The sequence below is a fragment of the Strix uralensis genome, chromosome 4 (genome assembly GCF_047716275.1).
Source record: "Strix uralensis isolate ZFMK-TIS-50842 chromosome 4, bStrUra1, whole genome shotgun sequence".
Taxonomy (NCBI): domain Eukaryota; kingdom Metazoa; phylum Chordata; class Aves; order Strigiformes; family Strigidae; genus Strix; species Strix uralensis.
The window spans coordinates 28,927,711-28,950,136 of record NC_133975.1 but is presented as its reverse complement, the minus strand read 5'-3'; the positions used below and the strand labels follow the sequence as shown (position 1 = coordinate 28,950,136).

General features: G+C 40.2%; 1 protein-coding gene across 1 annotated transcript in view; it reads left to right on the top strand.

Moving 5' to 3' along the window:
- The first annotated feature begins 6,904 nt into the window (after positions 1–6,904).
- The window catches only part of GABRG1 (gamma-aminobutyric acid type A receptor subunit gamma1), a 54,569-nt gene continuing 39,047 nt past the window's right edge, over positions 6,905–22,426 (top strand). Inside the window, exon 1 of the mRNA XM_074866086.1 lies at positions 6,905–7,233. Within this exon, the coding sequence (XP_074722187.1) occupies positions 7,142–7,233 (92 nt within the window). The 5' untranslated portion in view covers positions 6,905–7,141. The remainder of the gene's footprint in view (positions 7,234–22,426) is intronic.

Below are 22,426 nucleotides of genomic sequence, written 5' to 3'. Positions count from 1 at the left end.
AAGATGGAGATGCAAAAGAAAAGGAGAAAATTAGTGCAACTTCAGAGAATGTACACCCTCTGTAAAAGGCGGCAAAATACAGTCTAATACATGAAAAAGCAATCTGTAAATAGCTCAGATTTTTGTAACCATTGAGAGGTCTAGAGGTCAATTAATAACAATTATAGAAGTTCAGCAAGTGACATAATACATTGCAGAGAGAGTGTTAATGTTCTGGACAGCAATTATATCACCCTTCATTTAGAATCGTTATGGGATTCTGTTACCAAGAGTTTAAATCCTCATTCTGGAGAGAATGTTTTTCAATTATCAGAGAGACCAGTCTTATGAAGAGACCTTTTTATGTCTTGTGCTTTGCAGATTAAAAAACTTCTTATACTCTAAGGAGGATTGGTCAGGATAGGGTATACTGAAAAGCCACTTTCAACTTTCAACAAAGGCTGAGCCAAGTATCAACCGAATCTTTTTAAAACTGGAAAAAGTACAGATCACAGTCTTTTGCCTGTCCCATTATTTTTCATTTTCACATGTCTTTGTCTTCCTGATCTGGCTGGAACAGTAAGTGCTCGCAGTAGTCAGGTAGAACAGCTGCCCTGTTAGCCTCTAACAAAATAAGACCAGACAGACAATCAAATATTAGTCTCCTGAGAGCATCCTATAAGCCGTGAAGCAATTCTTATTCTTACCATTTGCAGGGAATTTCCACCCTACCTGGAGACAAGAGGAATCAGCAAAAAGAAAAGAGTTATTTTCTATATGATTTCAAAGTATGAGAGCACCTACATTGTCAGGCTGATTTGCCACAATTCATGCCAGGGTCCTAGTCCTCTAGTAATTCACTGTGGCTTTGGCTACATTGGCAAATGCTGCAGTGAAATAGAAGCAGGTCTTCAGAGAGAACTGGTTGCTGCTGGCAACCCAACATCCACAGTGTGTTTGCAGGTGTGTGTGTGTTACTTTAGACTAGCACTAATCTAGTCCCGTAGACTGAAGACCTATTAGTGCTGGAGCACAGTAGGTTCCAGCACTCCTGGAAAGCACCTCCAAAAAGATGCTGCAAGCATCTTCATGTGCTCCAGAGCCTCTCTGTTATGTCACCTAAAGCTCAGTAGGTGGAGATGACTGGGAGGCTCACTTTGAAAGCTCATTTGAACTGAAGTGCCAACGTATATGATGTACTCGTTGTATATCTGCACCTCTGCAGTTCACTGGGTTGTACTATGTCGCTTCCTTGCCAGGGAAAACAGCATAGACTGGAGAAGAGTTTGAACCAGTGCTCACCTCCTGTCCATGACATTGAGGTAGTACAAGCTGAACTTAACTTCAGAAATGAGCTAGAGTACATCTTGGTGCCCCAGTCTCCTGTAAGCCTCCTTGCCTTCTCTGCAGCATATACATGCCTCACACTTGCAAGTATACCTTTTCTGGTCGGTCACCATATTCCCTAGTAAAGTCTGCTGTCTTCAAAGATGTGTCTTGGCAGATGGGAAATCCAGGGTCCTGGCCTCCATTTTCTGGGAAATTGTCTGAAAGGTGAGGGAGAGGCAGAGATAAAACTGTGCTCTTAGAGAGAAGAGGGAGGGAATGTGGATTTATGCCCTGTAAAAGAGGAAGGATCAAAAAGTGTTTGTTTCCTGTTTTCTGACTCTTGTTGAGAATACTTGTGGGTCTAGTCTAAGGCAATGACAATAATCATAGGCCAAGGGAATACTTGTACTCTGAAGTTATCTTTCTATAGCTAAGCAGTTCATCCTAGTTACCACAGATCTGCCTACACTTCAATTTGTTTTTCATTTTGTAATAGCTTAAATGGAGAAGGGTAATATGCTAAATGTAAAGGAATACTGTCTTATTTGCTCTAACCCTTCCTCTCTCCCTTGGATGCAAAGATAGGTGCAGTCTTCTCCTTTCCTACATCCATTATTCCCTACTTGAGATTACTTCTCTCATTTAATTTTTAAGTGCCGCTAAAGGCATACGGTTAGTAATCATTTTAATGAATAACATAAGTGAGTGAGCAGTTAAATCAATGTATCTGAGATGAAATCTTAATTAAAATGGTATTTAGCTATGGGAAGTGAGAGTTTCATAATTTATTTTCTATTAAGATGTTGACTGTTTCACTGAACACAATTATTTTGTGGTTTTAATCACAATATGAAAGCTGCACTGAAGTTATATTTCTGCATGTTTCTGTTGTCCTCCCATGGATATCCACCATCCTCATATTTAAAGACCCGTTTTAAAAGGCCAGTGCCAAAATGTTTCCATTCATTTTCTTTGCTCTTGAAAAGTTTTTTACATATATTGAACAGTAGGATATTGTGCTGTTTAGGATACCTTTATTGAATTTTATTAAAGAGTAAACATTCTGGTAGGATTAAGCATGATTATGCATACTCAAAACCACTTTTTCTGAATTTCCCTAAGAAGAATGGAACTGCTTTCATTTGGGCTGCAGGTTTAAAATACTGTGCACGTGATTCTGCACTTACATTTGTGCTTACTCAAATGCAAGCACATAAATCACATGTGCATACTTTTTGAAGATATCCCTGATCATTGCAGGGGGGTTGGACTAGTTGACCTTTAAAAGTCCCTTCCAACCCAAACTATTCTATGATTCTATGATTCTAAGGAGCGAGGTACATGCAGGAAAGTGCTTTCTGCATCCACAGTTAAGGTCTACATATGTAACTTCACCAAAAAGTGTTATGTAAATTTGAATCTACCCTTGCATGGCTGCAACGGTCCTTGAGCTCTTGTTACTATATATGCTTTCTTTTGGTGGAGAACAGAACACCGTAATTTTCTCTTCCCTCTCCACGCACTGGATGACTTAGCTGTCAGCAGGATAAGTGCTCCTTACAGAAATACCTGAGTGAGGACCATCAACTTCTGTCAAGCACAGTGAATAAAGATGGGTGCCGCACTAGGGCTAGATTTCCAAAACTCTTCATGCACTCTAAATGGTATGCAGGCACACAAACCTGCCATCAAGTTTCACATGTTCCTATCAGGAAAGTAGTTATGACCAAGAGAAATACAGCAGATGTGTAATGTCAGCTATGGAAAATTACATATGAGGGTGTTTAGGTTCCTCTGTGGTCTTGAATGATTAACTTTTGAAGAATAAAAATGCTTTTCAATACTAGCTGTGGAAGCTCCCAGGTGAAAAATATTGTGATATGAGCTATTTTTTTTGTGTGTGTGTGTTTTTTCTTTTTCCCCTCCTCCTTCCATTTTGACTTCAGCTTTAAGCATGAAAATTCTTTATCATGTCATTTTAGATGCATTACAGATTGTAGGTACCTTGAAGTTGAATAGGTGGCTTCCAGACTGGAAATCACAAGCTTTTGCTAAGTGCCTTTGCTCCTTTTACAGTGCCTGAGGGTTAGATGTATTTTTACAGAGTCCAAATCAATTCTTACACTTTTAAGAAGTTAGGAAAGGGGTGCTCCACCTTGGTTGTGTTTTAGAGGACGTTTACAGTGCATTTGATTATCCTGTTATCTTGCCCTCCTCAAACCTGGAGGGTAGAGAAAGATTTCAGATGATCTTAGGCAGAATTTAGGTGCTGAGCTGCTCAAACTAGTGCTCTTCTGGGTGTTTGTATGGGTACTGCTCTACAGTCCTGGAGAGATTTCACAGCTAAACATAAATGCTTTCTCTGTATCTTCCACTATTAGGTAGCAACAGAGCTGAGAACTGAGATGTGATTTTACATTTAGGTACTTAAAATCCTTACCAAATTCAACCCTTGAATTATTTTCTTTTTTTTTTTTTTTCTGTTTGCCAACATACCACCACTTCCCATTTTATAATTAACTTTCTATACTTTGAATTAATCAGTATTCTCTATTTCTTTCTACAGACTTAACCAAACCAAAAATTTAATCTGTAAATTTTTCTATTTCTTGTCTTTAAAACCGTTACTTCAGTGAGGAATCGGTTAAATAAAATAATCTCAAGAGCAGGTTCATAAGAACTCATGATTCATCTTTTTAATGTGCAAAGTTAGCTGCTCTGGCAGTAGTCTCAAGCAGTTTCTGAAAGATGGCGTTACTGTCCTACTCACCCTATAACTATGCAGCTCCTTTAACAAATAACTGATAGACTTAAAAAGGTTTTGAAAGACAGTGAATTCTGTAGCCCCGTACTTCTTTTCATGGACTCATTAAGTATAACTGAAGAAGTTAGAGACAGTGGTTTTCCTCTGCAGAAGCCATTCTAGTTTGTGTCTCTTTAATAACAATAACGACGATTTGAATCCCACAGTTTTGCTTCTAAGTGAACTTTGTTCAATCTGCTGTTTCTGAAAGTGATGCCTAGCAGGTCTGAAATGCCACTGCTGACCCCTTTCTTCACCTCTGTGATTTTTTTTTAAAGACAGCCCTCCTAGTCTCGGCAGAAGATGATTTAACTGAGAATTAAATATTGTTGTTAGGTCAGCTGCTCCAGTACCAAGTGGCTGATGAATATCAGCAGGCCTTGGTAACTCACTGTCCTTTAGTTTATTATCCTGCAACAGCATCTCCTTCTTTTGACAGTCATCTAGCTAATTTGCCCCACTTTTTTTCAATATCCTCTTTTCCATTTTGTAGTTTTCCTTTACTGCTTCTTTTGTTCCTTAGGAATACAGACAATCTGAGATGATTTCTTTTCCCTCGAGTTTTCTTCTGGTAGTTAAAGAATTGTTATTTTTATTTACTGTTTGCTTTTGAAAATTTGATACCTATTTTTTATCTAGTATTTTACTTGCTTGTGGAATAATTTCTTCTCTAGTTTTAAGAGGGATAGATTTCTATTGTTTACACCAAAGTACAAGGAAAATTCAGATTTGGGACTATCTGAAACCAGCTTGTCCTGATACCATCCTCAGTCTTGTGTCATTTGAGAAATATCATTGGTGCTGATTTTATTTTAGGTTATTTTTAATGGCACTTTCATGTGCCTTAGCATTCTAAACCCAGAAATCAACTGAAAAATTTTACTTCCTCACTATTTATGCTACGTGTTATTTTAGGTGAAGTCCTCCACCTCTTTCAGTGCTAGCAAGCTGCTGGACCTGCACAAGGGTAAAATTGAGTATTTTCAAATAGATGCTTCAAACTGCTCATGTAGAAAGTTGTCTTGTAATCCTGTTAAGTACCCTTAAACTTCTTACGTGAAACTTTCTCAGTAGTCACATTAATTGCATAATATATTTTAGTGACAGGATGAAATTTAGTAAAGAGTTTTAATGGCTCCGTAAACATCAGAATGCAAAGGCATAAGAAGAGTTCATCGCAAATTTTTGCAAAAGCAGTCAGTTTGACAGATCAATCCATAATAAACTTTAGGACCATGGCTATTTTCAGGGCAAAAGAACTTCCCAGAGAGACTTGGGGACAGGGTGTGCTTGTTTTCTTGATGAGGGGGACAGCAATCCTGCTCCTTGGAGCCAGTGCCACCAGCTGCAGCAGAGGAGCTGCTTCTGCACTTACTCTGTAATAAATGTGTATTCTCTCCTCTGAGCTCATGCCTCTGCCATCACGCGAGGATGGTGCCTGCTGTGTTAATCCACCGATAAAGAGACCTCAGGTCATATAATAATATGTGCCTTTACCTTCTGCCAGTACCCCCAGGACCGGCTATTAATTTTCAAGTCGTTGAATTTTCACTTAATGTACTGCAGGTCTCTGAAGCGTGGCGAGTTTCTTTAACCATTAAAGCAGCTGTAAGCTGCATATATAAAATAATAACCAGATGATGACGCGTAAAGAAGCAGGAGAACCCAAAACAAAACACTGCCTTTCATCGGTATAACCGCTGAATGGGGGATTATTTACATTTCTGCAGTTATATCTTGACTCAAAGGATGATGATGATGACTACAAAAGGGTTTGATCCTTAGTCTGAGAATCACGCAGCGCAGGTTACTCCTGGAGTGCCCCACAGAGACATCTCCGGGGCCAGAGAATTGAGTTGAGAAGAGATTCAGGGGCCATGCGACCCTGAAGCCGCGCAAAGAAATACGCTTTATTTAAGCGCTAGTCCCGCCGGGACGTAACCGCCTGTCCCCAGCGCCGGGGGAGAGGGCTGTAAGCGCGGAACCGCCACCGCGGCTGCTTTCCCTGCATCGGGTTTGGTTTTGGTGGGGTGTTTAGGGTTGGGGGGGGAAGAGTGCTGGCTACTTTCCCCAGTAGGTCTCCCGAGAGAGGCAGGAGGAGGGAGCAGAAGAGGACAAGAAGGAAGAGAAAAAAAAAAAACCCACAACAACCGGGTTTTGCATGTTGTAGCAAGCTCCGGCGCATTTTATAGCGCAGCACCGCCCGCTTTCCTCCCCCTTCCCCCCGGGGGCGCTCCGCGGCCGCGCAGAGCCGCCTGAAGCCTCTGGGCTTGCGCGACTCTCGTTTCTTGGGTGCGCGGAATTCCCGCGCCGATCGTGCCGCCTGCCTCCAGCATGGCTTTAGGGGCCGCGGCTGGAGGGGGTGGGTGGGCCCCTTCTCCTGGAGACGGCCGAGGGGCTGGAGGGTACCCCCCTTCCCCGCCGCTAGTGCCGCCCTCCTCAAAATCGCGGTCGTGCCGGACGCGGGGCCGCGCAATCCCCGCGGGTGTCCGCGCACATTCCCCGGCGCTTCTCCTCCCGGCTGCGGGTCTCCGCTTGGCAGGGCCGAGGGGCTGCTTCTCACATTGCAAGCCGCCCTCTGAGTAGCTTTAAAAAAGAAAAAGATTTAAATATATATATGTAGCTTTAAACATATATTTAACATTTTATATATTATGTATATTTTTATATATCTAGAAGATCTATTTTATTTCCCTCTTTGGAGAAAATAGCAAATCAATGACACCCTTTCTCCAAAGCATGTTTCCCTTCTAGTAAAGGAAGCTCCACCTCTGCTAGGGATTGATTCGCCCAGCAGTTTTTAGGATAATTTATGGACCAACCTGATGAGCCTATTGGGCGAGTTGTTCGGTCCTTGTAGAGTGGGTTCCTACCTGTTTGGGTGTTTTATTTTATTTTTTTTCCCCCTTCCCTTCCCCTCCCCTCCCTCTGCCTGCCGTGTGCCGGGGGGGGGGGCGGTGGGATTGGCAGGGTCGCTATTCCCCAGCCTCTCCGGAGGAAACTCGGGGAAGGGAGAGCGCCTTCACGCTCATGGATGCGTGGGGGGGCCCCGCGCCCCGCTGGAGCCACCGCCGCGGGGCCCGGCTGCTGCTGCTGCTGCTGACCATGCGGCTGGGGAGCGGGTGAGTACGGCGGGGACCCCCGCACCGGTCCCGGCCCCGGCCCCCGCCGCCCGCACCCTCCCGCCGGGTCTCGGCTACCTGCGCACCGCGCCCCGGGCTGAGCTTGGGGGGCGCAGGACGGGCCTGGGGCGGGGGGGGAGGGGGCGTGCTACGCGCCGCGAAACTTAAACACCCCTTCTCTTCCCCGCCCCCCCCCCAAAAAAAAAAAAAAAAAAAAAAAAGGTCCCGGTGCTGCGACGGCGGCTCCCGCGGGCGGCTGCGGGGGAAGCCGGCACCGGCAAAGTAAAACTTCAGCCGCATCCCACTTGTTCGCTGAGCGAGTTGGCGAGTCCGGGCTCAGCCCGGTGCTGGGAAAAGCGCATCTCCCCCGCTCCCGCGCAAGGGGCGGCTGGGCCAGGCTGGGCTGGGCTGGGCTGGGGGGGCGGCCCGGGGCAGCCGGCTGGCAGGACATCCCCGCGCCCCGCGGAGGGGCGGCGGAGCGGGCCGCTCCCGGCGCAAGGAGCTCTCCGCAGCGCCGGCACCTCCCCGCCGCTGCGCCCGCCCGTCCCCCCCGGCTCGCCGGTTGCCGCTGGGAGAGGCGCTGGGCTGGGCTGGGGAGCGGCGGCGCCGCGGACGGCGGCTTCGGGAGAACCCGGTCCAGCGGCTGGCGGCACCGGCGGGCACCGCTCCTGCAGCTGGTACTTTTTCACTGCGCTCCCGCGCAGCGGAGCATCCTGCGCGGCACCGGCTTGGTGCCTCTGCGGCCCTCGGGAACGAGGTTGGGCCCACGCGTGGGATGGTGCCGGGCAGCTGCTCAAGTCCCAGAAGTTGGAAACGAGCATTTTAAGGGAGAGTTATAAAATTGATCCGAAGGGCTCTGGAGAAACAACAGTTTGGTACTGCTGTGTAAATGTGTTATTAGTACCCATAACAGCTTAACGAAAAGCAATCTGATCATTCAGCTCCATTAATACTTCAGAGCTAATGTGAACCATTCCACAGGTTATCCTCCCATAAAAATCACAAAGCAGTACTGAAAGGGTATTTGGCTGTTGCCCAGTGTGTCTGTCTTTTTAATGATAGACCAAATTATCATTCTAAGAGGATACACCACACGTGTAGTGTAAAGCTTGGCACAAAAAAAAAAGAAAAAAAATCAATCAAACATTTGTTTAAGTTCATCAGACTCTAGATCTCTTCCCCATACTGAATGATGATTTATCAATCCATGTGAAGTGTGTTGATCTCAGCTCATGTCTCATCTTCAGAAGACTGCTGTGTTATTCTAGTCAAAACACCACTGACTATACTTTTCTTAATCTGTGTTTTTTAAAACCTCAGTTTATTATGGAAATATTTTTCAAAAGCATTGATGGAAATTATGCCAGTGCAGCTGTGCATCTTCAGAATATTTCTTAATGAACATATTGTACCTCAGGTATGAAAGAAATTATCAAGTGGTTTGAGAGAAAAGAATATGCATGCTAATTTATCAGTTCAAAGACTTAGTTAAAAGGAGGAGGACTAGCTACAAAAAAAAATTATAATTTTTTTTTGTCAAAGTGTGGTTGTGATTACAGGACTAGATGTAGATTATTATGTATACAACTCATTAACAGTAGTATTTATAAATAAGTCGATAAGAAGTCTTCAGTGAGAAAAAGAGGTAACTTACATTCATTATTTTATTTTGTGTTCTAGAACATCTCAGATAAAATGGAACCTTTGGTATAAATATCCATGTATCTGAATCAACTATTTTCAGGCTTGCCTTTCATTCAGAGGCTACACGGGAAAATGGTGGTTGAAATATTTTTCTTTTTCCGTTTTCTTTTTAAGTGACCACAAACTGGCATGTTTTTCAGATCCTGATTCTCTGGTATGCAGTGCATTACAACCCAGGGGTGTTTGCAGGGAGCCCAGGAGGTCTACTGCTCTTTAGCAGCCTGCCACAAAGTAGGATGGAGATACTATTTTTCTGTTTCTTTGTAGGCCTTTCTGTAGCTTCAGCCCAAGCTTTTCCTTGAAGTTCAGACTAAACCACAGAAGTAATGCTTTTCTCAAGAACAGACCGGGTTGCACCAATTCTGGCTGTTTTTCTAAAAACATCTTGCAAGAGCCAACCCAGCTTTTCAACACAGACTTTTAAAAGGTTGTAAATTGCATCACTTCTAGTATGCATTTGTACACAAAGTATTTTGTTCTGAGTGCGAGTAAAGTTACTTCAGGTGTAACAAATGGTGTTAAAGCCTAAGCAAGGACATTGGAAGTTGAGTCCAACCAAGAGTTTATCCTTTTAATATACTGCCCCAAAAGCTGTAGCGTGACATTAGACCAAACTTCCTTCACCAAAGAGATTCGTTGAAGTTGAACTCTGTCCCATAAAACAGATGTTTTCGCCCAGTTCTTCACATGCAGCCCAAACAGATCAGAACTTGTTGTAACCTCATGATTCAGTGTTTTGAAGAACTATTTTTGTCAATAGCTGACATCTCTTCCATAGCAAAGATCGGGCTGTGAGCCTTTCTATAAGGTATGTGCAGGAAAAGAGTAGTTATCCAGCAGTCACTGCAGTCCTAAGTGTTCAGCAAGCTTATTACTCTTGTTGAACTCAAATAAATAAATAATTCATAGGGAGAGCATGAGTTGACAATATAATTAATATTATTTCCTTAGTTCTACCCATACAGGTGCAGCATAACTAACATTGCTTCTAATTTATACTGCTTTAAATGGTATGTGCTGGTCAGCATCCCTAACATAATTTTGTCCACATCTTCCCTGATGTTCTAAAAAGCAATTATAAATGCTCCATTACAGTGTAACCATCAGCAGGTGCAAATGTGAACTAACACTTTCTTTTCCATTTCCAAGTATCTGTTAGGAGAATACTTACATAATATGGCCTACGTTTTCTTCTCATATAGATTCCTGGATCAGAGTTAAGCCTGTCATAACAACATGGGTTTCTTAATGTTTGATAATAGTGATTTACTGTTTCATTTGAACATCTGTGATGTTTATTCATTGTTATCTTCACTCTTATGTGCTTTATTCATGATGTGACAGTGAATAAGTTGTTATTTAGCAGTCCCAGTGGTTTAAAATACGGTTTATTTTATTAAAATGTATTAATATTTTCTTTTGCTAGTATAAAGTTTAACAAGACATAAATATTGAGAAATATTCTTATTCTTTGCACATAATTTTCTTACAATGCATTTAAAGGAAACCTTCAAACTATCTGTTAAAAAAAAAGGCTCTCATAGCAAATTGACTTTTAATTTTCTGTTTGTTAACTATGTTTGTTGTTAAATAAGAGCACTCTTGCTACCAATTCAAGCCTTTCTGAGCTGGATAGGAAAGGTTACACATGAGCACTTGTTGACTTTTGTCAACTTTTTTCTGGATGCGTAAGTCTGTCCACAGAGTAAATTACAAGGGGGCTGGGGGCTCTGTGGTTTTTCTTTGAAGCTGTAGGGGAATTGTAATAATCCGGGTTGAATGCAACACCTAGTTTCTATGACTAGTAGGTTGGACTACTTAAATGGACTTGGCATCTGAACTGTTTGAAAGTGAGTTGCCTTGGCTTGTATTGTCAATATATATATACTAAAAAAGTCATATACTAAAAAGACCTACAGAAAAACAAAGATGAACATCTCCCAAGATGGGCAAAGAGCCATTTTTGTAGTCCCATTTAAGAGAGAAGAGAACTAGGGCTTTTTTAATTATCTGCTTAGCCCTTTCTTGCACTGCATAGTAAATTGAGTGTGTACTTAGGTAAAATAACAATATCACAACTTCTTTGGTAAAGAGCATCAGTGAGAAGTGATAATTATAAATGACAGTATGTAGCACACTGACAGGAACCTTTCAAAAGGTGGTGAATGACAATGACACTAACTTTTGTTTCTTAACAAATTCTCTGAATGCTAATAATTTGTAAGGAGTGATTCAGATGCAATTGAATTAACCTGGAGATGACACGGAAGTCCCAATTTTGCATTTTTTTCACATGCACATGTTTTTAATAAGGCTGAAAATAGTGTGGTGAGTTCAGTGGCCTACTGTCCTGTGTAAAAACTTGATTCTGCATATCTAAACTTAAAATGGTAACTCATGCAACAACACTGAATTAATAAAGGTAACTGAAGAGACTAGAAAGGTCATTAGGACATGACCAGAACAGAACTTGCTTCAGCAAAGAGGGAAATCTCAGTGATATGGCAAAGATGGGAAGAAATAGTTTGTAAAAATATGCTTCCATTGGTGGATGTTTTAAGTCTGTAGGACCTGTTGTGATAATTTAGTCTGATATCAGAATAAACAAAACCGGAGGATTTACCCTGGCTTCTGCGTCAGGTCTGTTGCTTCAGTATAACTGCTCTAAGTCCCTGCATAAAGATTTGATGAGAAGGAGTCCAATGAAGTATTGTACAGTATTTCCAGTCTGAGTTTTCTCTGGCTTCCAGCCGGTGGATCTCCTGCCTTTTTCTGCTAGCTGAAAGAGCCTCATTTTTTTCCAGTACCACCTACTACAGCTGGCTCAGCCACTGGATCCCATGTCCATCTCTTTGTGGGGAAATCCAAGTCTTGGTTCATACCTCAGCAGGGCAACCTTAGGGTGCAGACCCATGGCTGCAGCTGCTCTTCAGGAATGGAGTGTGGTTTTCAGCCATCTGCTTTTCAGCAGGGCATCCAGTCTTCAAAGCTCTTCCTTGCTGTGTGCCTCTGCCAAATTTTGCCTTAACAAGAACTCAGAGCACCTCAAATGAATCCTGAAGATTCTTAAAGGAATCAGTATTTTGGGCAGAAAACATCCAACTGACTTTCTCTTTTCAGACTAGTATTTCTTGATATGTTGATATGGTTATTTGCTCAGAGAAACTTCCTCACCTCTCAGAGATGAGAAGTTGCAGTGCAGTTATATGCCTAGCAGTTGTTGCAGGGTGAACGAACTAGTCCAAAATAGAAGTTTTATACAAATGTGTCACAGAGATATTCTATGCAGAGTGGAAATTTCAACTGATTTGGACTCACACATGCTACAGTCATACTGTTTAAAGTATTTCCCTGGTATACGTAGTTTAAGAGGAAACTTGATAGCAGCTTACATTTTCCTCTCAAATAAGTAAACTGAGCTACTTACATTTCTTCAGAAAATATTGAATTGTTTCTTTAACTGTTTTGTAAACCCTTTCAATTTTTTCTTTGAAAAACAGACCTAAAAATGGGTAGATTATATAAATATTAGCCTCATTAATGGCAGATACACACAGAATATTACTTCCCTACTACTACTTCATACTGCTGAGATACTTTATCCCCGGATTAACTCCAGTACTTCTCTGGTGTACCTCATGTTCTTTTTGCTTTCTGCCTTGATCCTTCAAATCCTTTTCTATGTCACTGCATTCATCTCTGGTAAGGTGTGAATGGCTAATTCTGTGTTTCTAAATTTATATGGAGTTATTTTTCTTATTTTCAGGAAGACAGACAGACATAGTGAATAGGAAAGATCTGAGGTAACATGAGATACGTCCCCTTTGGATTAAATTATTTGAGGTCTTAAATAGATTGTTAGTCCTTTCATTTAATATGTTTTTCTTGATATTTAAGGAAGTGTACCGTGAGGGATTAGGTCTTATTATTATTAAGTCTTATTATTATTAATGTAATATTATGGTCCAATTTATCTTTCAGAATAAAGATCAATCAGCTGGATGGAATTTATATTAGGAAAAATTTGTAGTATTATTAATTTAGGTGGCTAACTGTTACTATATGTCATGACAAATGTTTTTTGTTCTTTGCCTGATACCACAGTTACCTGGCAGAAAAATTATGTAAATGTTTTTTAAAATGAAGTACCCTTAGTGTTTTCCCTGGGGCAGAAAGGTACTTGGTCTCAGCAGCATACAGCCATCGAATATGTGCTGGATTGTATCAGCCTTGCCGCAGGTGAGCTATGGACCTGTACCTTAGGTTCTTGCTTTGTCAATGAAGGCCATCCAACTGATGGCCCGCAGGTTGCATTCAGCAGGGCACAACTCTGATACCCATAAATTTTAGTCACCATCTGTCAAGAAGTGGAATACTCCTGTTGTAAAAGATGTGTTATATTTAATACACAATAAATTACAGTGGAGAAGACATAATTTTTCTTGCAGAGAGAGAGACAGCAAGCTCTTTTATTACATGGTTTAGGTATTTACATTAGCCCTTATGGAGTATATTCACCTCTTTGAACAATTCATTAATTTCATTGACCTTTGGATTAGTCCATTATTGCCTAACGATAGTTATGCTACAATTTCAGTAGAACCCATTCACCATATTTATCTTGGGGATAGGTTGTCATTGCCTAATTATTGCAATTGTATGGCTTTTTTTTATGGTTTCTATGATTCTAAGCCAGATTCACCTATATGCCGCAATTATGGTTCAGTGCAAGTCTCTGGTTCTGTTGCTTCTTCAGTCTATACATACTTTTCTGGCTCCTGTGGGAGGAGACTGATACCTGCTCACATGTGTACCAGAACTTGGAAGTATTTCAAATAAGATTGTTTTTGTGAAGGGCTGTAGTAGATTTCTAGCTACCTGAAGGTTTTGCAGGAAATATGCAATGAATTGTGTTAGAACAAATGTTAACATGAATATGTTGAAATATGAGCAGCTTAAATGTCTGAAAATGCCTTATAAAGGAGAGCTTATATATATTTCTTGAGATGCTGGTGACATTTTAAAATAGAATTCTAACAAAGTTGACTTTGCAATTTGATGAATTTTATAGTGACTGTGGGATGTCATTTAATTAGGGCAACTGCTTTTTATTGAGGTTATGGTTCTCAGCATTCATTTATGTTAGGTTTGTTTTAAGTCTAGTTCCACTATGGAAAGTATTTCTTGGATCAAGGCACTTAACCCATCAACAATATATCAGTTCATTCTGAACTTGATGATAATTAACCTTTCATCAGTCAAATGTAGATAAGAGATCTGCAGTCTCTTGAACAGGGTGCTGACATATGGCATATGGATTTATGTGTGTCTGTGTGATGATCTTAGTCTGAAACACTGAGGAGATCTGATACTGCTGTGGTCAGTATATGTTTCAGATACGCAGAGATATCTTTTCATCATCATGTCCTTCCTTAGCAGTTTGGGGATATTTTTCCTTTGTTTAATACCATTTGCTCCTGTTCAGTTATATCTACTTAGGCTCTATAATTTGCTATCGTTATCCTTTTATCTTCTGTTCTCTGAATCTTCATTTATTCCCTGCTGTTTGGTCTGGATGAACAGTGGAATATGGCTGTTTAAATTTTAATTATTTGATTGCATGATTTGGCCAAAACCCACAAAAGTAAAACTTACGAACTGACATTTCTAGGTTTCATTCAAATCCATCTGAGATTAATCTCCCTAAGAATTTTAGTAGGTTTAGACTTCTGTTTCAGTCAAGGCAGTACAGATTATCCTAAGGCCTACTTTATCTTCCTGATAAATTTTGGGTTTTGTTGCATGCAATGGCTGGAAGGCTTTCTTTAGAAGACATTTTGTAGAGGAAGATGAATATATATTTGTCTAAAAATTTTACAACGACAAATGTTCTTGATCTTTAAGATTAAAATATAGGGCCCCTACTAATTTTTCAGCTAGCATTAAAAATGTTTGTACTAGAAAAAAAGAAAAACTTATTTACTGAAGATAATGGGTACTTTCAAATACTTTCCTAGGTAAAGAACTGCTTCAAGATATTGTAGTAATGATTTTCTCAGAACAGAGGAAGAGGTGTACTTACACTGTGAATGTGTGTGTTACGATCAATAAATTACCCAGTTTGTGTAAGCCAAAACAAAGCACACAGCACATTCTACAAGTTTGTAATCAGAATGTGGAATAATTGATGTGAGGAAAGTAAGAAGTGAGAAGTGAGCATCAGGAAGTCAGAGCATTGGGAGTAACGATATTAACATAGCCTTTCCTGAAGACAATTTATTTTTTTCCATGTTGAAAGACTGTTTTTACCAAGCTCATATGTTTATGGGCAGGGCTGCTATTCAGAGGGATCCAGAGAGACTGGGAAAGTGGGTTGAGAGGAATGTTATAAAATTCATCAAGGATGAGTGCTAAGTCCTGCACCTGGTTGGGAAACCCCCCTCAGCAGGACAGGCTGGGGACTAGCTGTCTGGGAAGCAGCTCTGCCAAAAAGGACCTGGAGTTCCTGGTGGACAGTGTGGCGCCTTGGCAGCAAAGAGAGCCAGCAGCCTTCTGGTCTGTGTGACCAGATGCACACTCAGGAAGTTGAGGGAAGTGATCATCTCCCTCTGCTCACTTGTGAAACTGCATCTAGATATTGCATCCAGTTTTGGGTTTTAACTGGAGGGAGCGCAGCAGAGGGCTACCGAGCTGGTCAGGCAAGAACACTTGCCCTGTGAGGAGAGGACTGTTCAGCCTGGAGAAGAGATGGCTTTGGGGGGACCCAACAGCTTCCCCAGCACTTATGGGGAGGTGATCAGGAAGACAGAGTGAGGCTATTTGCAGTGGTGCATGGTAAGAGGGTGAGGAACAGCAGTGATGAATTACAACAGGGGGAATCCCAAATAAGTATAAAGAAAAAAATTCACTGTGAGGATAATTAAACAGTGGAACAAGTTGTCCAGTGAGGTTGTGGGATCTCTGTCCATGGAATTTTCAAAGACCTGACTGGACTAAGCTCTAAGCATCCTGGTCTGAATTCAGTATTGGACCTCCTTTGAGCAGAAGTCAGCTTCCGAAGATCCCTTCTAAATCTCATGATTCTGTGGAAAATGGCAGGAATCAGCTTGGTTGTTTTCTTAATTTATTTTTTTTTTTTTTAATATGGTTTGATATCTTACTTGTTCAAGGGTCTTGCTCTCTATTGTATAGTATAAAAGGGTTGCAGAGGTAGTTGTCTCCATCAGGTCTACAAAACTGGGAAGACTAATTGTGATCACATATGGAGGTAAAGAGCTATTTTTACTAAGATGGTCAAAGTGACATCACTATAATAATCAAGCTAAATATGCTCGAGAATCCAGCAGCTCTGAACTGGCACAGAGAATTATCTGTACTTGGATAGATAGACGTGAGGAAAATTTTCAATTGATTTCTGGACTGCAACTTGATAGGAGTAGAGGCAGCAGCTATACTGGTCTGAGCATATCAATATTTGGATGAACTGTCAAGGAGAGAAGATTAACTTTGTATTATATGAGAAGACTGATGGATAAAGAATATCTGTGATGCTTTGAGTCCAGATGATAATTTTTTTGAGATCTTTAGAAGACATTTCAATTAATAACAAACTTGACCAGTGTCATTTCAATAGTATGTAGCATTATCTGAAAGCTGACTTGGAGGAGAGCAATTTGTATGCATCTCAGAATAAAATTTTCTTTGGAACACATCTTTAATAATACCTGTTCTTAATGTTAAAAACTCACATTTCTATAAATGTTCTTTGCAGTCAGGTTGTGCCTTTATTAAGTGTTCAGAGTTAAGTCTGGTTGTATTGTTCAGTAATTTCTGTTCGGATTAGTTTTTGTTATATTAGTATCACAGATCATTTAATAAGAAATGTGATAATGTTTTTAAGTGAAGGTCTTGCTGGGACTAAAATTAATTGTACTGAAGTTATTTTGTGTGGGAGAAAATGTTTCATATCTTCCAGAGATGTGCTTCAAAGCTGTGATGACTCAAAAGAGCTTGATCACCTGATGATTGTGATATGTATTAAGATATCACAAGTTTGATAGTCTAAACTCTCAAATATGTAGGCAACACTTTTCATTACAGGGAATGAACAACAGAGGTACCCACTTTTATTCTGTTAGTGCTATGATTGTTCTTTTTTTTAAAACAAAGCTTTACTTACGTAGTACTAAGTGAACTTCTTTACGTATCTTATCCTAAAAATCTAATGTTTCTTTCTGTATAAGAACTTCTAATATTTTTTTCCGCACTTTTCTCTGATAATTTTACTTTAGGCTTCAAGCCCAGATTCATCTCTTCAGTAAAAACTCAGGAAGGAGAAGGGAAAGAGGAAACAGGGCAGGGAATAGCCAGACAAATATGGGAAAGTGAAGAGCACAAGACAGTATGTGCATCCAGAAGAAGAATCAAGCTAGCAGTATGTGGTAGGTATACTGGAAAAAAGATGTAGAGAATAAGTAAAATATACTTCAGGGCAAGAGAGAAATACATTTTGACACACAAAAGAATATGCCAAAGTCTGGCAAGGCAGAAGGAGTGGGGAAATTGATAAAAGCGTCTGAGATGGAATGGGTGGGGAGAAGAGAAAAGACGTTTTTGTTAAGAGAGTGTCTAAACTAAGTTTAGGAAGGGTGAAGATGAAGGGAGTACCACATCAGTGACTCTATATCCCACAGAATTAAGAAGAGCAAGTGGAGACATACTTTCAGTAGCTTCATTTCTTTGCTTGAAGTTACGCTTATTTTCCCAGAAATTTTCTGTGATGAGTAAAGCATATTGGTGAAGAAGTTGATGATGGTATGCAAAATGTAATAGAACTGATGAGTATGAAGTCAGCCATCAGATTTGGAAGATAAATCTTGAGAGATGTTTAAATTGTCCACCACTTACAGCTGTCAGTGGAAGTAAGCTTTCAAGAAAATCTTTTGAAGAAAAATGTAACTGTCCAATTCTAGCAGTCATGGCTATGTGGTCCTGCTGCCATTGCTCCTACTGAAAAGAAATAATATTTGTGTATGTGCAGGAGTCCTGATCCTTTTTCAGCTTCTGAAGGGTACTACAAGTTTGTCTGAGGCCCTTGTTTTATCTTAGGAAGATCCAAGGAAATATGTAAATATGTATTTTAAATTGTTGACATAAGAGTAATTACTCATTCCTACCATGCTGAAGTTGCATTTTGCTCTCTCTGTAAGGAAGTTTCTTCTGTCACAGGCACTGCTTAAACTTATCATCCTTCTAGAGTTCAGATTTTCATCTATACCTGGTCCTATGCCTTGGTCATTCATGTGACGTATGCCTAAGAACTTGCTTTTTAACTTCTGAATTAGAAACATCACCAGCCTCTGTAAAAATGTCTGACTCTGGATGTTGGGGTGTCAGTGACCATGTTTTGTTTTTCAGCAATGCTTTAGGTCTTTTTTCACGTGTGGAGTCTGGCTAGATCAGATGAACTGTGAACTCTCATTGATGGGGCCATGAAATATACTTCTTTACCACATACAAGCATATCATGTTTGGTGTTCTGGAGTAAGGTGGTGACTGATTAGATGTCTGATCAGTTGGAAACCTTCCCTGGAAACCTTGTCTGTCTCAGCTGACTTCTTATGAAGCATTGTCTGGTTAAATGCAGTATTTTGACAGACCTCGGAATCTGTATTGTTGCTAACAAAGTAATCTCCCATGTTTACAACATGGGAAACATTACCATTTTGTCTGAAATTTGAGAGAAATAGTACTTTTTTTTGAAAGTACTGGAAAATAAAGGTTAAATTGTATTATACTTAGAGAAAGGACATAAATGTAATATGCTGGGAAGCACAGTCAGTGAAAGACAACCGTCTTAAGGATTTAGATGAGTGTCACCATGCCCTACCCCTGGTAAGGGGGCATTGGTAAAGCTCCCGAAGCAACTGCTTTTGGCTGCTGTCAGAGAAGGCCCTCAGCTGAATGAACTAACACAACTAGCCTTACTGTTTTCTTTCGCATGTGTAAGGCAAAAAGGAAAATGGTATGTTCCTTTCAGCTCTTTCAGTGTAGAAATTATCTGATACACTGACTTTCCTTCTTATTTATTTATTAAATGATCACCAGGGTATTCCTTCTATGGAAGGATGACTTTATCTCCAGACAAAGCCACTGCGCATGGTTGTTTAAACATCACAGCCACTGAGGGCTTGTTTGAATTGCCTGTGCACAGGCATGAAGTGTCGATGGAGATAATGAAGGTTCCCTGCCCAGTCTCTACTGCTTCTCTAGAAGTCTACTGGCTGCCCATAAATCAAGCCTGCTTGGAGGACCGGGTACCCTTGAGTGTGTTGGGTGGGAATAGGAGCCTGGGAATGGACAACTAAATTGATCCTTAGGTGTGTTTAAATACTCCCACCTGTGCTATACATGTACTTCTATGTGTAATTGTTTGATATGCATGATGCAAATAGCAGTACGAGCACTCTCAGTATATCCATTTTTTTTCCAGTTCGTTACATAACCTGACAGATGTTAATTGCAACTTAAAGCTCATCTGATTGTTTTTTTTCATATTTAAAGGGAAACAAAGACCTATGATAGTAATGTCTGAAGATGAGCATATTGCCTGATGTTGAAAAGACTTATTTAGTCGTTAGTCACTTGTACTCAGGGATTTATTAGTCATGGTAATGTCTCCAATTAGTTGAAGGACAGAGAGCATAATTAGGGCACTTTTTGCCTAATTACTGTTAAGTGTATACATGCAGTTTACTGTTGAGTATGAGGCTAGCTGAAGCGTTATAACAACAAGGGTGTTAAGAAGTGAGGTCTCTTTCTTATTTATAAAATCATTAAGGTCAGCATTAACACCTGCACTAATAGATGTAAAATAGCGTCATGACATGGAACAGAAATGTTTTAATGTTTGATGTCATATTTTTGTTCTAAATCATTGTCTCTCCAGACATTCTGAAAGAGCTGCTGAGTGAACTTTGTTGGAAAAAATGTATTTTTCAGTAAATGGAGAGAGGATCAAGTATTGTGTTCTGTGTATAGTGAAATAACCTTCAGATGAACTTGGAAAGGAGAAGAATTAATCTTTAATTAAGTTTGCCTTTCTTCCTGGGGTTGTGAGAGAGAGGGGAAAGTGCTACTGTTAAAGTGAGGATGGAGTTAATTGACTTTAATCTTCATGTGTTTGTTAGATTTATTTTGACTGCAAAGAAGTAAAAATGTGCTCAGCCCAAGTTAACTGTTGCTAAATATTTGAATTTAACTTTTTATTTTCTTGTTTGGAATGAAGTTTGCTGTCTTGTTTTTCATTCTACCCCATTCCAAACCCTGCAGAAAAAGCTGAACTTTGCAATGTGAGACACATAGAAACTTGAGTAAAAGGTCAACAGTTTTGAACCATCTTGTTTTCCCAAGTGACTGTTTCTTTAAAGAACATAGTCTAGCAACCTCAGTTAGATCCTGATAACACCATCTCAACTGATCCCGCCGACTATGTAAATCTGAAGGAATTTCTACTTTTGGAAGAGAGTAGTTCAAATCTATTTAGTATGACAGAGGTCAGTAATTCAGATGCCTAGAAATGAATGTGTACACAGTGTCTGTCCTGTTGCCTTCAAGTGTCTAGGTGATCTTTTTGGGGATCTTTATGCAACTGCCCCAGAACATCTGCGTTGAGAATTCAAGTTGGCATGTACTGTGTGCTCTGCTTCACTGGAGGGCATACAGAACACTTTCTATATATTCTGGTCACTTCATTTTTCCAGCTAGCATCATTCCATTCTTATCTCAGCCCTGTGACTGCATGCCAGTGGCTATGGCTTAGGAATCAAAAGTGTAGAACTGGGTGCCATCAGCACTGCAGAGACATTGTAGTCTTTATTGCATACTCAGTGGTCTTGGGCATATTTTAAAGAAGAGTTAAAAAGATGGTATTCTGGTAGTGAGATGGGTTAATCACAGTCAATCATCTCTGGAAAGGCCAGTAAGATAGGAATAGAGAGAGTAAGAATAGCTCCTTTCACTATGTAGAACAGCAATAGTCCAGTTCCTCCACATTTGGTTATATTAATTTCTCATATGTGTTGGTTCCTTTGCTGGTTTAGATAATGGATTAGTGAGCCACAAGCTCTCATAAACCTAGTGGTATGGAAGTCTAGTGTATTTCTTTTCTAGCAGTTGGCACTTTTTTCAGTGTATGATATTTTCTAGATAAAACCAGATAGTTCCATGTAAATAGTAGAAAATGTACATTTTAAGCCAAGACTCCTGTCAGACACTAAGTAGAAATGTTGCCCCTAGTAAAAGTGCCTCCTTAAATGGATTTACTTAGTATTGGCTAGAAAAGTTGTTGGATGTTGGGATGGATTTTCTCCCTCTCTCCCTGGAACTGCATTGTTAATAGCTTTCTGTAAACTATCAATATCCTCATCTGTATACCTGTTTGTAGTTCTGAGTTTTGAAATTGGAGGAGGACCAGAGGTCCTTCAATCAAGCAAGACAGTGAAAATCTGAAATGTATATGTGTTTTATTTTTCTTGTTAATTTCAAGTTTATTTAAATATAGTAAATAGCAGAAAATAAGGAAGTGGAGAGCAGATTTCTTAGAGAGGTTGTGCTGTTTCCATCCTTGAAGGTCTGCAAGATCCAACTTGATCAAGCCCTGAGCAACCTGCTGTGACCTCGGAGCTGGGCCTGCTTTGAGCAGGAGGCTGGACTAGAGAACTTCCATGATCCCTTCCCACCTGAGTTGTCCTGTGAATCTATAAATAAAATCAAGTACTCTTCAAAATGTCAAAATATTTGAGTGACTGGGAGTGGAGGTATCATGGTTGTAACTCTTCTTGGGTTTAGGTGGGAGTGGCATGATGTCTTGTATTTTTTGTTTTAGCTAAATCTATGCTGTTCTTAATAGCGGTGTGAAAAGAAAGTTAAAACAGAACAAAATTGTGTCATCATCACTTCAAATTCTCTGCAAATAATTGGGCTGATCCTGAGAGGTGCCCTGGGTCTGTACAGAGGTCTGGTAATTTCACTGTGCTTTCTGCTATTTGTGGAATGGAGGACAAAAAGAGGAAGAAGAAAAGGTCAGTTTTGTAGTGGGCATGTCTCTTTCCTTAGAGAGTTGCTTATAAATTAAGTTTTACTCCCATCATCTTAATGCCCCTGGGGAAAGGTTGGGATTGCCTCTGCACTCTTAGCAACTGTAAACTAATATAGTAATTAAATGAGATAAAGTGCAAGCAGACCAAAAATACATAAGAAAAAGTGCCATGTGGTAACGAAACATAAAAGAGATGGCAATAGGTAGCTTTGAGGGAAAAAGTGTACGTTTACAAAACTTAGCTTCCTACTTCTTTTAGGGCTCCCATTAGTGGGATCCTGCTAATGGGAAATGTTAAATATTTAATATCTGACATTTCTGTAATGTCTATGTAGTGCAGTAAAGATTAAGTATTTTATGGTGCATTTCAATTTAAAAGAATGAAAGCAC